The following is a 14,319-nucleotide window of genomic DNA, read 5'->3' as shown; positions in this document are numbered from 1 at the left end:
ATAGCCTTGTAAGCCAAGCAGGAATTTCTAACTTAGTGCTTTCATGTTGTTTGTAATGTAATAAATTAGAACTCTAGGCCAAAATTGTAGAAAATAAGTTGAAGGTGTGACCATCCATATAGCACTTATGTAGAAATACATACCGATTTGAGATTTTAAAGTATTTATGTTTTTGTAATGTCTTATCAATAAAAAGTCAGAATTATAAATTAAGCATATATTTATAGGGCTTCCAATGAATAATCATGGCAATTACATTGTACGCTTGGGACATGTAGTGAGCTGGATGGGCGAACAAGCAGAAGCCCTTGGTGTTGAAGTATACCCTGGTTATGCAGCTGCTGAGGTTTGTATAGTTTTATTTTGTTTTTAATATTTATAGGAACTCCTTTTTTAATAAGTGGAGAATTTTGCAAAGTTGAAGAAATAAGTATTTTTTAAAAGTCAGAGGATTTTAGAATTATAAGATTAGAAGGAATCTTTAAAATATCTAATCCAAAGAGTACTTGAATTCCTCATGTTGTACCCCCATCAAGTGATTGTCCAACTTATGATTGATCACCATAAGGGATGAAAAATTGTGGATTGTTGGTGATCTCTTCCTTATTTTGAACAGAACTTATCTACAGTTTTATACTATCCAGAACAAATCTATGCCCTCTTCCAAGGACAACTTTCTAAACATAATTATTCCTTGCTCTGTCTTCCTCCCTATCTTTACTCTGGAATTTTTTTTCCCCAGTGTAGGGGTGGTATAGGAGTTAAGGGAAAGGTTTGTCTCTGCCCTCTGAAGGTTCACCAGAAATGAACTGACAATAGAGAGAATAACAGGAGAAAAAGCATACGCACAACATGCATAAGCACAAGAGAATGATGACCCGATGACCCAGTGAGGTCCAAATGCTCATCAGAGGGGAAGGGGAAATTGGGTGTTCAGCAATCTTGAAAGGAAGTGAATGATTTTTAGGGAGAATGAATGCACCCAAGACACAGAAATTAACTTGTAAATGATTCTCTTTGGAATTTGAATTAGCCTGAGAGGCAGGCATGATCTTACGAAAAAGTGTTTGTCTAGATGTAGTTGCCTTCTTCTGTTTTCTTTTCTGCAATAGATATTAATAGTAAGATTTCAGGAATGGGATGGAAGACCATGTGTTCTCTTTGGCAGGTCCAGTCTTAAGGTAGAGAATAGAATATCAGAGAAGAGCCGCATCCAGTGCTTTAGAAGAGATAGGGTTGAAAGACAGGAGGAGGGGAAGGTCAGAGACACCCTGAAGCTGCTGCTCTGGTTTAGCATGCCAGAGTGGCATATTTTAGCCTATCGTTTTCTGAGCCCCAGTAGCAGAAACGTGTGATACCCTTCCTCACCCATCGTAAGGGTCACAGCTGACACTCCTGTAACAAAAACAGGGTAACAAGAAAAACATAACAAATTTATTTAATCAAAGTTTTACACGATATGAAATCCTTCAGAAATAAAGGCCCCAAAGACCCAGGGGAAACCATTTTCATGCTTCAGTACAATAAGAATGGACAGCCCTGTGGAAATGTGATTAGACAGAAGGGTATGATCTAACGGTAGTAGACTGAGAGAGGAAGCCAGGCAAGGCCTGTCTGTTCACATTCTCTTTGGCCTTTCTGTGTAGCATTTCTTCCTCTGAGGTATGGCTGGAGCAGAAATCCTCTGGAATGAGAGTTTTCAAGGGGAAAGGGACAAGGAAGAAAATAACCTTTCTAGGTTTTATGGCCTGTATTAAGGGAGAGGAGTTCTAGTTTCTATGACTCACCTTGAGGAAGAGGAATCCTGGTTTCTGTGACTTGCTTTAGGGGAGAAAGAGGAATGGGAGAAGGTAAGAAAGACCTTGTTTCTGAGGTCTTCCACTCTTCCTTCAGTTCCAGGTACTCAGCATAGGGGCTGAGGACCAAGGGAAAACATCCCCCTTTCCCTCTGAAGGGTCATAGAAAAATCAGCTCACAAGAGGCAGGTTAGTAGGAGAAAAGGCATACAGGTTGATCAGCATGCATGAAGAGAATATTACAGAGTGATTACCCTACCAGACAATGGGGTGCAGTTATATGCCTTTCTTGGTAGGGGAAATGGAGATGGGGAAGTATGGATGACTTTAGGGGGATAGTAAAAGATTTTTAGGGGAATTCAATGGGCTTGAAGAATATACAGTGACCTGGGACAAAGTCTCTTGAGCCTGCAGAGGAGACAATGGTTTCTGACAGAAGCCTGTCCAAGTTTATTGACAGACTTCAGTCATTCTTCCTGCAGTATGAGTTCAGTTCATGAAAACTCAGGAAAGGGACCAGAAGTAATTGTTTGCTTCTTTGGTAGGCCCGTGTTTTAGGAAGATAAGGGAACTTCAGAGAACAACTTCATCCTGTGTTTTGGGAGAGAGGGAGGATTAAGAGACAGGGACAGTTGGCCGGGGAAGGTCAGAGAGACACTGAAGCTTCTTCAGTTGAGCATGTCAAAGCACCATATTTTGGGATATCGGTTTCTGAGCCTCAACTTCAGCATGCCAGGGTGCCATACTTTTTAGGGTATTATCTTCAGAGCCCCATCGCTAGCTAGCTTAAATATTCTCAGTTCTGAGCCCCAACACTAGCTTAAATATTCTCAGTTCTTTCAGCCATGACGGTCCATAATTTGAGTTTTGAGTTCTTTCAGTATTCTTGCTGCCCGCTTCTGAATGGATCCTCTTTTTATCCCCTTTACAAAGTGGCACCCAGAATAAATAAACCACTTCATGTCTAGTGTAGAACTGTTATCTTCTCCATTCTAGAAACTCGTCTTCCATTGATTCCCTCAAAGTAATTACATTTTTGGCAACCACATCACACTGTTGATTTTTATTATGTATTACTGGGGAAATTATTAAAAATAAAATCTCAGCTGGGCGTGGTGGCTCACGCCTGTAATCCCAGCACTTTGGGAGGCCAAGGTGGGCGGGTCACGAGGTCAGGAGATCGAGACCATCCTGGCTAACACAGTGAAACCCCGTCTCTACTAAAAATACAAAAATTTAGCCGGACATGGTGGCACATGCCTGTAATCCTAGCTACTTGGGAGGCTGAGGCAGGAGAATCACTTGAACCCAGGAGGCGAAGGTTGCAGTGAGCTGAGATCATGCCACTGCACTCTAGCCTGGGCGACAGAGCGAGATTCCATCTCAAAAAATAAAAAATAAAATCTCCTAGGACCCAGAAAAATTCTCTTCATAAATTATAAAAAAGAACAAAACAGGCTGGGCGCGGTGGCTCATGCCTGTACTCCCAGCACTTTGGGAGGCCGAGGTGGGCAGACCACGAGGTCAAGAGATCAAGACCATCCTGGCCAACATGATGAAACCCCGTTTCTACTGAAAATACAAAAATTACCTGGGCGTGGTGGTGGGCGCCTGTAGTCCCAGCTACTCGGGAAGCTGAGGCAGAAGAATCACTTGAACCCAGGAGGCAGAGGTTTCAGTGAGTTGAGATCGCGCCACTGCACTCCAGCCTGGTGACAGAGCGAGACTCCATCTCAAATAAACAAACAAAAAAAGGCTGGGCGCGGTGGCTCACGCCTGTAATCCCAGCACTTTGGGAAGCCGAGGCGGGCGGATCACGAGGTCAGGAGATCAAGACCATCCTGGTCAACATGGTGAAACACCATCTCTACTAAAAATACAAAAAATTAGCTGGGCATGGTGGTGGGCACCTGTAGTCCCAGCTACTCTGAGGCAGCAGAATGGCGTGAACCCGGGAGGCGGAGCTTGCAGTGAGCCTAGATCATGCCACTGCACTCCAGCCTGGGTGACAGAGTGAGACTCTGTCTCAAAAAAAAAGAACAAAACAGTTTTATTCTTGAATTAGCCTTAAACCAAGACTGTGATGCCTATCACAGGCCAAGACAGAAATCTCACCCTTTTAAATAGCCAGGCAGATACAATCTATTCATTGCATGCATGTTAACTGTCTTTACTCAAAGGAAAAATAAAATGTTTTGGTTTTTTTTTTTTTTTTTTTTTTTTTTTTTGACAAGCAGGAAGTTACAACTTAAAGCCAAACACCTACCCAAATTCCCACAGAGACAGGAAGACAGGAGGCATCCTTCTTGGTATTCCATTTCAAAGCAATGGCTCCAAAGCCCTAAAAAAGACATTCTTGGAATACACTTTAAAAAGACTGCCATGTATCTCAGAGAGACAAAGGATTTACAGTTGGAAGTTTGCTAAAGGAAATGCTGAAAGAAAAGTTATTGGCACTAAGGAAAGTTCGGTTTTTTTCTGTTTGTTTTTACCCTTACAGTTTGTAAGTCAAATACAACACATTGGCCCCTGTATTATACTTGCTGCTATAAATTTCTGTTTTCCTAGCCCATATACATGCATTTGCGTTTTTGGACCCAAGTGTGGGATTTTGTATTTCTCCTTGTTAGACATTGTTGACTGGAATCAGTGCCACAGTCACAGGTAGGTGGTTTATAGAATCCATGATTCTCACTTTTGGAATACATACATGAACACTCAGACTCACTTGTATCATGCTTCTTTTTCTCAGGTCCTTAATGATTATCATCAACAGATTATTGATCTCTTTGCCAGGGTTTTTTGAGAGTACTCTGAGCCAAACTTCAGTTTAGTCTCTAGCCATATTCTACTGCTGATTTGTTCATTTTCAGGATATCAAATAAAACCTTTATGTATATTCTTTATGGGGAGGTTTCATATCCATTGCTGCTAATCTTTTCTTTTACCTCTCCACTTCCATGCTTTCTTATAATCTGCTGTGTAATTGCATTGTAAATTTTGTACTTTACTATCCAACGAGCATTTTCCTCCACAGAGAAAACAGAAACCAAGGGTTATAGACTATTGCTATTTCTCCTCATCAGAATTACACTTTTGACCTATTTTCCCCCTTTTTCTTGCTCCAAAAATAAAATAAACTTTTATCATCCTTGGTCTGTCTTCAGCTTCTCCCTGTTTTGTTTTATTTTTTTGTTTATTGAAGTCTTCACTCATTTGAGATGTAAGCTTTCCTGACAGTTTCTTTCTCTCCACCTTCATGTTCTTCATTTGTTACAGGCCTCCATTTCAGATTCTTTACACATGATTTGACATCTGAAGGGCACTTCTTGTTTAATCGTACTGGTTTCCCTAGTAATCTCTCTAGTAGTCTCCCCTTTTCTTTCTCATCAAGGTTGTGGCATTGTTTTCATTTCCCATTGTGTGAGCTCTGTTCTTTAATACTCTAGAAGGGAGTACCTTAATACATGTCTCTTTATTGCCTGAACATTTTAAAGTCTGTATATCTGTAATCTAGAGAAGATGTTCACCTTCTAAGAAACCTAAGGCTGTTTACTGTTTTTTCAAGATTATTATGAATTCTAAGGTATTAATAAATTTGTTTTTATCGTTTTTAGGTCCTTTTTCATGACGATGGTAGTGTAAAAGGAATTGCCACTAACGATGTAGGGATACAAAAGGATGGTGCACCAAAGGTAAACCTTCTTAGTAGTTACGTGCTTAACAAACCGACAAACAACAGAAAGAACTATGTGGGCAACAAAATGAGATCCCATCTATCCAAAAAAAGAAAAAGAAAATTAGCTGGGCTTCATAGTATGCACCTGTAGTCCTAGCTACTTTGGAGGCTGAAACAGGAGGATCACTTGAGCCCAGGAGTTCGAGGCTGCAGTGAGTCATAATCATGCCACTTCATTTCAGCTTGGGTGAGTGACAGAGCAAAACCTATCTTAAAAAAGAAAAAGAAGAAGAAAGAACCAACTTAGACTCAATAAAGGTCTTGCTACAAACTATACATTAATTATGTGGGTGTTCGGAGGCCCAGACAGTTGGATCACTTGAACCCATGAGTTTGAGAACTTCCTGAGCAACATGGCGAGACCCTGTCTCTACCAAAAATGCAAAATTAGCCAGTCTTACAACCCTGTCTGAAAATAAATAAATAAGAATTTTTAAAATTTCAAAAAATGTGGGTGTTAGAATACAGTAATTAATATGGAATTTTTCTCATTAAAAAATATAGAAGCAACTTTGAGCTAACAGTGATTTAGGCAAGTAGTTATAATATGTTTAAAAAATTTTTTAAAGATAATGACATACAAATATACAAACATAAGTCAAACACATGTCAAAGATTTTATTTCATTTAGTTAAGGAGAGAATCAGTAAGATATTACAACCAGTGCAAGAAGAATTCAAACATACACACATTTACAGGCCATCAATCCACTTCATTAACCAAATACATCAAATGAAAATAGTTTCTGCAGTTTTTATTTCTCCACAATTTTCATTTCATTGGACAAGAATCATTTTGCATTACTATCAGTAGGTAAGTAGTGATATACTTTGACGTGTTTGTTTGTTGCCCAGGCTGGAGTGCAGTGGCGCGAGCTTGGCTCACTGCAACCTTTGCCTTCCAGGTTCAAGCAATTCCCCGCCCTCAGCCTCCCGAGTAGCTGGGATTACATCTGTGTGCCACCGCCTGGCTACTTTTTGTATTTTTAGTAGAGATGGGGTTTTGTCATGTTGGCCAGGCTGGTCTTGAACTCCTGACCTCATGATCCACCCGCCTCGGCCTCCCAAAGTGCTGGGATTACAGGCATGAGCCACTGTGCCCGGCCACTTTGACATGATTTTAACCTCTTTTGGTAGATGTAAAACTGATTCTCCACCTCTCATTCAAAATATAAACCTGCATAATTTTCAGATTTTCACATCTTGTATTTTTGAATCTGAAAGCAAAACCATCAGAACATAGAACTGTCACTCTTTGGAAAAGATAAGGAAAAAAATAGCTTGCTGTCCTATAATATGAACAAAACACAAATTAACATCTCAATCAACTGGCCTGTCTATTCAGGTTTATTTATTATCCAATTTCCCAACTAGATTATAAGCTCCCAAAGGATAGAGATCCTGGGTTATTCCAATGCCTGGCATAATGCCAGGTACATATTAGGTCTCAGTAAATATTTGTCAACTGATAGTTTATCCTCCTCTCTGCCACTCTTGGAATAGAATTAGGAATCTAGAGTCCCTTCCAGCAGACTTTGTGCTTCTCACATTTCCTGCTTCAAAAGCAAATAGCGGCTGGGCGCAGTGGCTCATGCCTGTAATCCCAGCACTTTGGGAGTCTGAGGCGGGCGGATCACGAGGTCAGGAGATCAAGACCATCCTGGCTAACACAGTGAAACCTCGTCTCTACTAAAAAAAATACAGAAAAATTAACCGGGCATAGTGGTGGGTGCCTGTGGTCCCAGCTACTCAGGAGGTTGAGGCAGAAGAATGGCGTGAACCCGGGAGGCGGACCTTGCAGTGAGCCGAGATCACGCCACTGCACTCCAGCCTGGGCGACAGAGCGAGATGCCATCTAAAAACAAACAAAAAAAGGAAATGGCAAATCCTGTTTGGGACTCCTAGTGGTTTAACTGGCCACATCAGAATCATGTGACATCTTGGGGCTCAGCCTGTCCTGCAGTAAGGCCTAAGAAGCTGTTTTTTAACAAGCCTCCAGGGATTCCAGTGCATAGCCAGGTTTGTAAAGACTGTTATACTGCCTCTCAGTAAAAGAACATGGTTGTTCATATATTATGGTTCTTTTCTATATTATGATTAATTATAAATTATATTTTAGTCTTTAAATATTTTTGCATTTAATATTATAACAAAATTGAAGCAATTTTGGTATTTTTGGTATTTGGTATTTCATTTTTGCATGTTCTCATTTGTTCAAATATGAGTTTATTTCAGGTGGCAGAGGTTGCAGTGAGCCAAGATCGTGCCACTGTACTCCACCTTAAGCGACAGAGTGAGACTCCGTCTAAAAAAATAAAAATTAAAAAAGAAAGATATATATATATGATTTTTAACTTTATGCTTTGCATTTGTAAAACCGTTTATATTTTGTATGTTGCATTTATGCAGATATAATAGCATAGAAGAGTACAATGGAGTCTTAGTAATTTGAGCCCCAAAATCTAAGTTTTTAAAAATAGTACTACCACAAGGTTAGAGTGGGGAAAATCAAAGATTCTGTTTAATGTGTTGTTCCATTCTCTATTTAACCCACTGTAGTTAGGCTTTCTCCCTGCCATTTCACTGAAACGGTTCTTGTTAGAGTCACAAATACCTCCATTTTGCCAATCTGGTGGACAGGCCTCTGTTTTCCCTTACTTGACCTTCTAGTGGATGGCACTTGACACAGTTCAATTATGTTTTCCTTCTTGAAACACTTTTTTGACTTGGCTCTTCTTACAGCCTTCTCTTGGTTCCTATCTCCAATATGCATTTTATTATAAGAATTCTGATTTGGACATTTTTAAGTTACAGAGGCTAAGTAACTTGGCTGGGGTCAGACACCTACTAAGTATTGGGGCTGGGATTTAAATACAGGCTGTGTGGCTCCACGGCCTGTCCCTTGAACACTAAAGGGCATGTTACCTCTAAGAAGAAACAGAAATATGTGAATTAATATTTTAGTTCATACAGATTGAATTGTTTTATAAGTGGTGCTGGGGAAACTCTGTATCCATCTGGAAGCAAACAGAGTTGGACCCCGGTTTGCTGGTTGTTTCTTTCTCGTGATTTAAAGATTTAAAACAATACAAATCAAAAAGAAATCTAAGAGATGACAGTTAACAATCTAGGGGTAGGGTAAGCCACCCTACAGCAACAAGATACTAAAAACCTGTTAAAAAAAAGAAAGACAAACCTTTTTTAACTTAATATATAAAAGTTAAAACACTTCTGTATACCAAAATATACTATAAAGTCTGTAAATGTTTGACTCTCTGTAATATCAAGGAGTACTTAAACATCGATAAGAAAAAAGACAACACATTGGAAAAATGGGTAGAGTCTAAAATATTAACAATTCATAGAAGAACTCAATGACCACTAATCATAAGGAAAGATACTTAAATATGTTTTTTTCAGAGTCCAGAGGTTAAATGTCATTTCTTCTAAGAAGACTTTCCTGTTCACTCAATCTGGAATAGCTGGCTTCTGTTATTCCCCTTTGCAATACCCTCTGCTCTCTTTCATGGCACTTAAACAATTTGTAATTACATACTCATGTATTTATTTAATGTCTGTCTCTATGGCTAGTCCAAAGGAAAGGAACATATCTTTTTTTAATTCAGCCATGTATTCCCAGTGCCTAGCACAGAACCTGGCACATTGTAGGTATTCATTCACTATTTCTTGAATCAAAAAGAAAAGATGCTCAAAATAGTAATCAGGGAAATGCAAATTAAAATAGTATTGAGGCCCAGGCGCCGTGGCTCACGCCTGTAATCCCAGCACTTTGGGAGGCCGATGTGGGTGGATCATCTGAGGTCAGGAGTTCGAGACCAGCCTGGCCAACATGATGAAACCCCATCTCTACTAAAAATACAAAAACTTAGCTGGGCTTGGTGACGGATGCCTGTAATCTCAGCTACTCGGGAGACTGAGGCAGGAGCATTGCTTGAACCCTGGAGGCAGAGGTTGCAGTGAGCCAAGATCGTGCCATTGCACTCCAGCCTGGGCAACAAGAGCACAACTCCGTCTCAAAAAAAAAAAAAATTAAAAAAATAAAAATAAAATAAAATAGTAGTGAGTTATCACGACACCTGATACGCTAGCAAAAATGTAAAAGGAACAGTTATATCTGTCACTAACTGTACTATAGGGAAAGGGTCTTATATACTACTGATGGAAATATATTCATTGCTTCAGGCTTTTTGGAAAGTAATATGATAGTATCAATTTAAAAAAGTAGATGTACCCTTTGATCTAAGAGGGCCACTCCTGGGAATCTATCTTATAGGAATAAAAGCCCCAGTATTGTATGTGTATACAGGTGTCCCTTAGTGTGTACGGTAGATTGGCTCTAGGACCCCCAAGTATGCCAAAATTCATGCATACTCAAGTCCCAAAGTTAGCTCTGCAGAACTCGCATACATGAAAAATCAGTCTCGGCCGGGCGCGGTGGCTCAAGCCTGTAATCCCAGCACTTTGGGAGGCCGAGACGGGTAGATCACAAGGTCAGGAGATCGAGACCATCCTGGCGAACATGGTGAAACCCCGTCTCTACTAAAAAATACAAAAAACTAGCCGGGCGAGGTGGCGGGTGCCTGTAGTCCCAGCTACTCGGGAGGCTGAGGCAGGAGAATGGCGTGAACCCGGGAGGCAGAGCTTGCAGTGAGCTGAGATCCGGCCACTGCACTCCAGCTCGGGAGACAGAGCGAGACTCCGTCTCAAAAAAAAAAAAAAAGAAAAAAAGAAAAATCAGTCTCCATATACTCAGGTCTCACATCCGGTGAATATTGTATTTTCAATCCTTATTTGGTTAAAAATAAATTCTTGTATATGCGAACTCACACAATTCAAACCCATCTCGTTCAAGGATCAGCTCTATATTCAATATATATTCAAGAGTGTTTATATCTTATAACATTGTTTTTGTTCATACATAAACTGGAAAGAGCGAATGGCTATTATCCATTGGCAGAGGAGCTGGATAATCTATCCTGTCTCTCTACCTGAACTCCTACCTAGCCATTAAAGAGAAAGATTTGAGCTCCACAGTGACTTGAAAAGATTTGCATGAGGTATTTTAAGTGAGAAGAGTAAGATTATATTATTCTATATATTTACTATGTGATTCTTTATATTATAATTTGCACTGTCTCTTCCACACCTGAATCATAGTTCAATTTAAATCTGACCAAAATGTGAATATATTTTAAATTGTCAAATGTTGCCATTTAACACGTTTTTGCTTTTCAGGCAACATTTGAGAGAGGGCTAGAACTACATGCTAAAGTCACAATTTTTGCAGAAGGTTGCCACGGACATCTAGCCAAGCAACTATATAAGAAGTTTGATTTGAGAGCCAATTGTGAACCTCAGACCTATGGGATTGGACTGAAGGAGGTATCCGGGTTTGTTTCTGTAATGTTAATTTCGAAAGATGGAATTTAAATTTATTTGTATTATCAGGTAGTTTATAATACTGACTTAACTTTAGTTATATTTTTTCATTGTCTTGAAATGTTCATTATGACTAAAATTTGGGATATTTTTCTTTTTTTTTTTTTTTTTTTTTTGAGACGGAGTCTTGCTCTGTCATCCAGGCTGGAGTGCAGTGGCCGGATCTCAGCTCACTGCAAGCCCCGCCTCCCAGGTTCACGCCATTCTCCTGCCTCAGCCTCCCGAGTAGCTGGGACTACAGGCGCCCGCCACCTCGCCCGGCTAGTTTTTTGTATTTCTTAATAGAGACGAGGTTTCACCGTGTTAGCCAGGATGGTCTCGATCTCCTGACCTTGTGATCCGCCCGTCTCGGCCTCCCAAAGTGCTGGGATTACAGGCTTGAGCCACCGCGCCCGGCCTAACTTGGGATATTTTTCAAGGGGCTAGAAGATAACTACTGATCAAATTCTATTATTGGTTAAGTTAGTTTTACATGTTGGAATTGTTGCATCAAGTGATCAAGTGTTGCTTCAAATGAATCTTGAACTTGTGAATATTTGAATCTTTTTTTTTTTTTTTTTTCATTGTAATGCCATCTGCCCTGTTAGGATTGCTCTTGTTATCCATATGCTGTTTGTAGGATGACCACATCCTACAGAGCATTATTTTTTCAAAATGGTAATGCGAAGATAATTTTGTTTATGAAATACACATTCAGCCATAGTATATTAATCTGCAGCCTAAAATTTAATTAGGTTATGTATTTTACATTTCCTCAATTTATCCATTCTCTAGTCTTGTTTTCCCAAACCCTAGGCTTATTAGAATGTAAATGTAAAATTTTCATTATAACCCTTTTGCTTAAATGTTGTGGAGCTAGTAATGGTGGCCCACACCCATAACCCAAGCATTTTGAGAGGCCAAGGCAAGATGATTGCTTGGGTCCAGGAGTTCAAGACCTGCCTGGGCAACGTAGTGATACCTCATCTCTACTAAAAATTTACAAATTAGCCAGGTGTGGTGGTGCACATCTGTAGTCTCAGCTACTCTGGAGGCTGAGGCAGGAGAACCACTTCACTTCAAGAGATCAAGACTGCAGTGACCTGTGATCATACCACTGCACCCTAACCTGGGTGACAGAGTGAGATCCCATCTCTAAAAAAATAAAAAATACAGTAATTAACAACAAAAAATTTATTTTAGGTTAAATCTCAGAAAGGTTCAAAGTCTATATAAAACTAGATTCGTTATATTCTGAATAAGGGTTTGTTTTGATAGATTGCACATAATGTCTGATTGCACACAATATTATCTGATTTTTAGATAATATTTCAGATAGAAATTGTTCAAAATTTAAAATTTACCAGTCTGAAAAGAGGGTGAACAATTTATTTCAATTGTGGAGGGCAGGGCAGAGGGAATAAATTACTTTGTTGGAGAATACATGTCTATTACAAAGAGACCTTAAGTGTACATTAATTTTTACATGGTGAACATACCCTTGTGGCTGTCACCCAGATGAAGACAGAGAACACTACCAGTACCACAGAACTTTCCCTCAGCCTTTCAGTAGGATTTCCTGATTTCCTATAATTGTATAAAAGTCTTTATCAATTTGAGAATCTATTTAATGTCTTTAAGAGTTCATAAGTTTTCTGACCTGTTTCTTTACTCTGGAACTCATGCTGCAGTTTGATATAATTTTCTTTGATATTCAAGGTGATCCACCTGCATTTTTTTAATTTTATTTATTTTTTTTTTTTGAGATTGAGTCATGCTGTATCAGCCAGGCTGGAGTGCAGTGGCATGATCTCGGCTCACCACAACCTCTGCCTCCGGGTTCAAGCAATTCTCATGCCTCACCCTCTGGAGTAGCTCGGATTACAAGGCATCCACCACCATGCCCAGCTAATTTTTGTATTTTTAATAGAGATGGGGTTTTACCATGTTGGCCAGGATGGTCTCGAACTCCTGACCTCAAGTGATCTGCCCACCTCAGCCTCCCATGATGCTAGGATTACAGGCGTGAGCCACTGTGCCCAGCCTTCTTTGATATTTGAAGTAATTTTGTTGTATACTTATATTACAGTTTTTCACTTGTAATTTTCATAAATAAGACATTAAACCTGGCAAGTTTTATGCATTGTGGTGACATAAAAACATTTTTAAAATACTACAGGACTTATTTTTTGTTTGTTTGTTTTTAGTTATGGGTTATTGATGAAAAGAACTGGAAACCTGGGAGAGTAGATCACACAGTTGGTTGGCCCTTGGACAGACATACCTATGGAGGATCTTTCCTCTATCATTTGAATGAAGGTGAACCCCTAGTAGCTCTTGGTCTTGTGGTAAGTTATATTCCCATTATGGAAAATTCTACTGCTAGAGTTATATTACCATCAGTGTTATAAAATAAGGGTTTTGAATCTGAAGACTGTAAAATGCTTATCATTTAAAGCGTACTTTCTAATTTTATCAGTATATAAAGTGCTTCTGGCTGCTGTGTCATTAAGTCTACTAAACACACATAGCAATAGTAATAGTAGCTGCTACACTCCAGGCACTATGCTGGATGCTTTTCTGAGATTTCTACATAAGTTTCATAATAACACTGAAATAGGTATATCTTTATTTTACAGATGAGAAAACTGAAGTCCAAATAAGTTAAACAACTTACCCATATACACCCATTAAATAACAGGCAGAAATGCCTGACCTTGTCTGACCTCAAATTCCATTTCCACTGTGGCATGCTACCACTGACAATGAAATTAGCACTAAGTTTGAACTTAAAACTTTTTAAAAATACAAGCAGTTTCTCCTTTTTTGGCCTCCTGCACATCGTTGCAGTAAATTACATACTGAACATTACCAAGAATGGAAAAATTAGTTTCTGTACCTTGCAACTGGTGGCAGCTTTATAGTTTAGTGTCATGATTAGACCTCCATATGATACACTGTTAAATTTATATGTTATTGGTGTTTTTTGACCCCCAGTCAAATGTTCATCCCATCACCTTTGGATATTTATGCCTGACTTAATTGTATCAAAGGAAAAAGATGTGGTCAATTTTAACACTTTGGTAAAGCTTTATAAAATGTAACCTTCTATATTTATTTTCCTCTTTTTCTCTAAGTGTAGTTTACATCCTTTTTCTTTATTTTTGCCTCAGTTGTACTATAGTATAGATTATTAGTTTATTTCAAGTTGGTATTAATGTATAATTAATCATTACAGCTGCTTTCATAGAAACATAATCTGAGATGCTTACCTACAGATACTGTTCTAATTTGTTTTTTTGTTGTTGTTCATTTTTATTTTCTAATCTCATGATAGATTCTGTTT

At 39.1% G+C, this 14,319-nt stretch overlaps 1 protein-coding gene across 1 annotated transcript in view; it reads left to right on the top strand.

The window, feature by feature from the left end:
• LOC105488638 (electron transfer flavoprotein dehydrogenase) overlaps window positions 1-14,319 on the top strand; it is a 38,693-nt gene that overhangs the window by 13,475 nt on the left and 10,899 nt on the right. Inside the window, exons 5-8 of the mRNA XM_071092887.1 lie at window positions 228-346; window positions 5,414-5,491; window positions 10,791-10,937; window positions 13,181-13,321. Of these exons, the coding sequence (XP_070948988.1) occupies window positions 228-346; window positions 5,414-5,491; window positions 10,791-10,937; window positions 13,181-13,321 (485 nt within the window). The remainder of the gene's footprint in view (window positions 1-227; window positions 347-5,413; window positions 5,492-10,790; window positions 10,938-13,180; window positions 13,322-14,319) is intronic.

This window comes from Macaca nemestrina, chromosome 3, assembly GCF_043159975.1.
Source record: "Macaca nemestrina isolate mMacNem1 chromosome 3, mMacNem.hap1, whole genome shotgun sequence".
In the NCBI taxonomy this organism is placed as follows: domain Eukaryota; kingdom Metazoa; phylum Chordata; class Mammalia; order Primates; family Cercopithecidae; genus Macaca; species Macaca nemestrina.
This window is presented reverse-complemented; position numbering and strand designations above follow the sequence as displayed.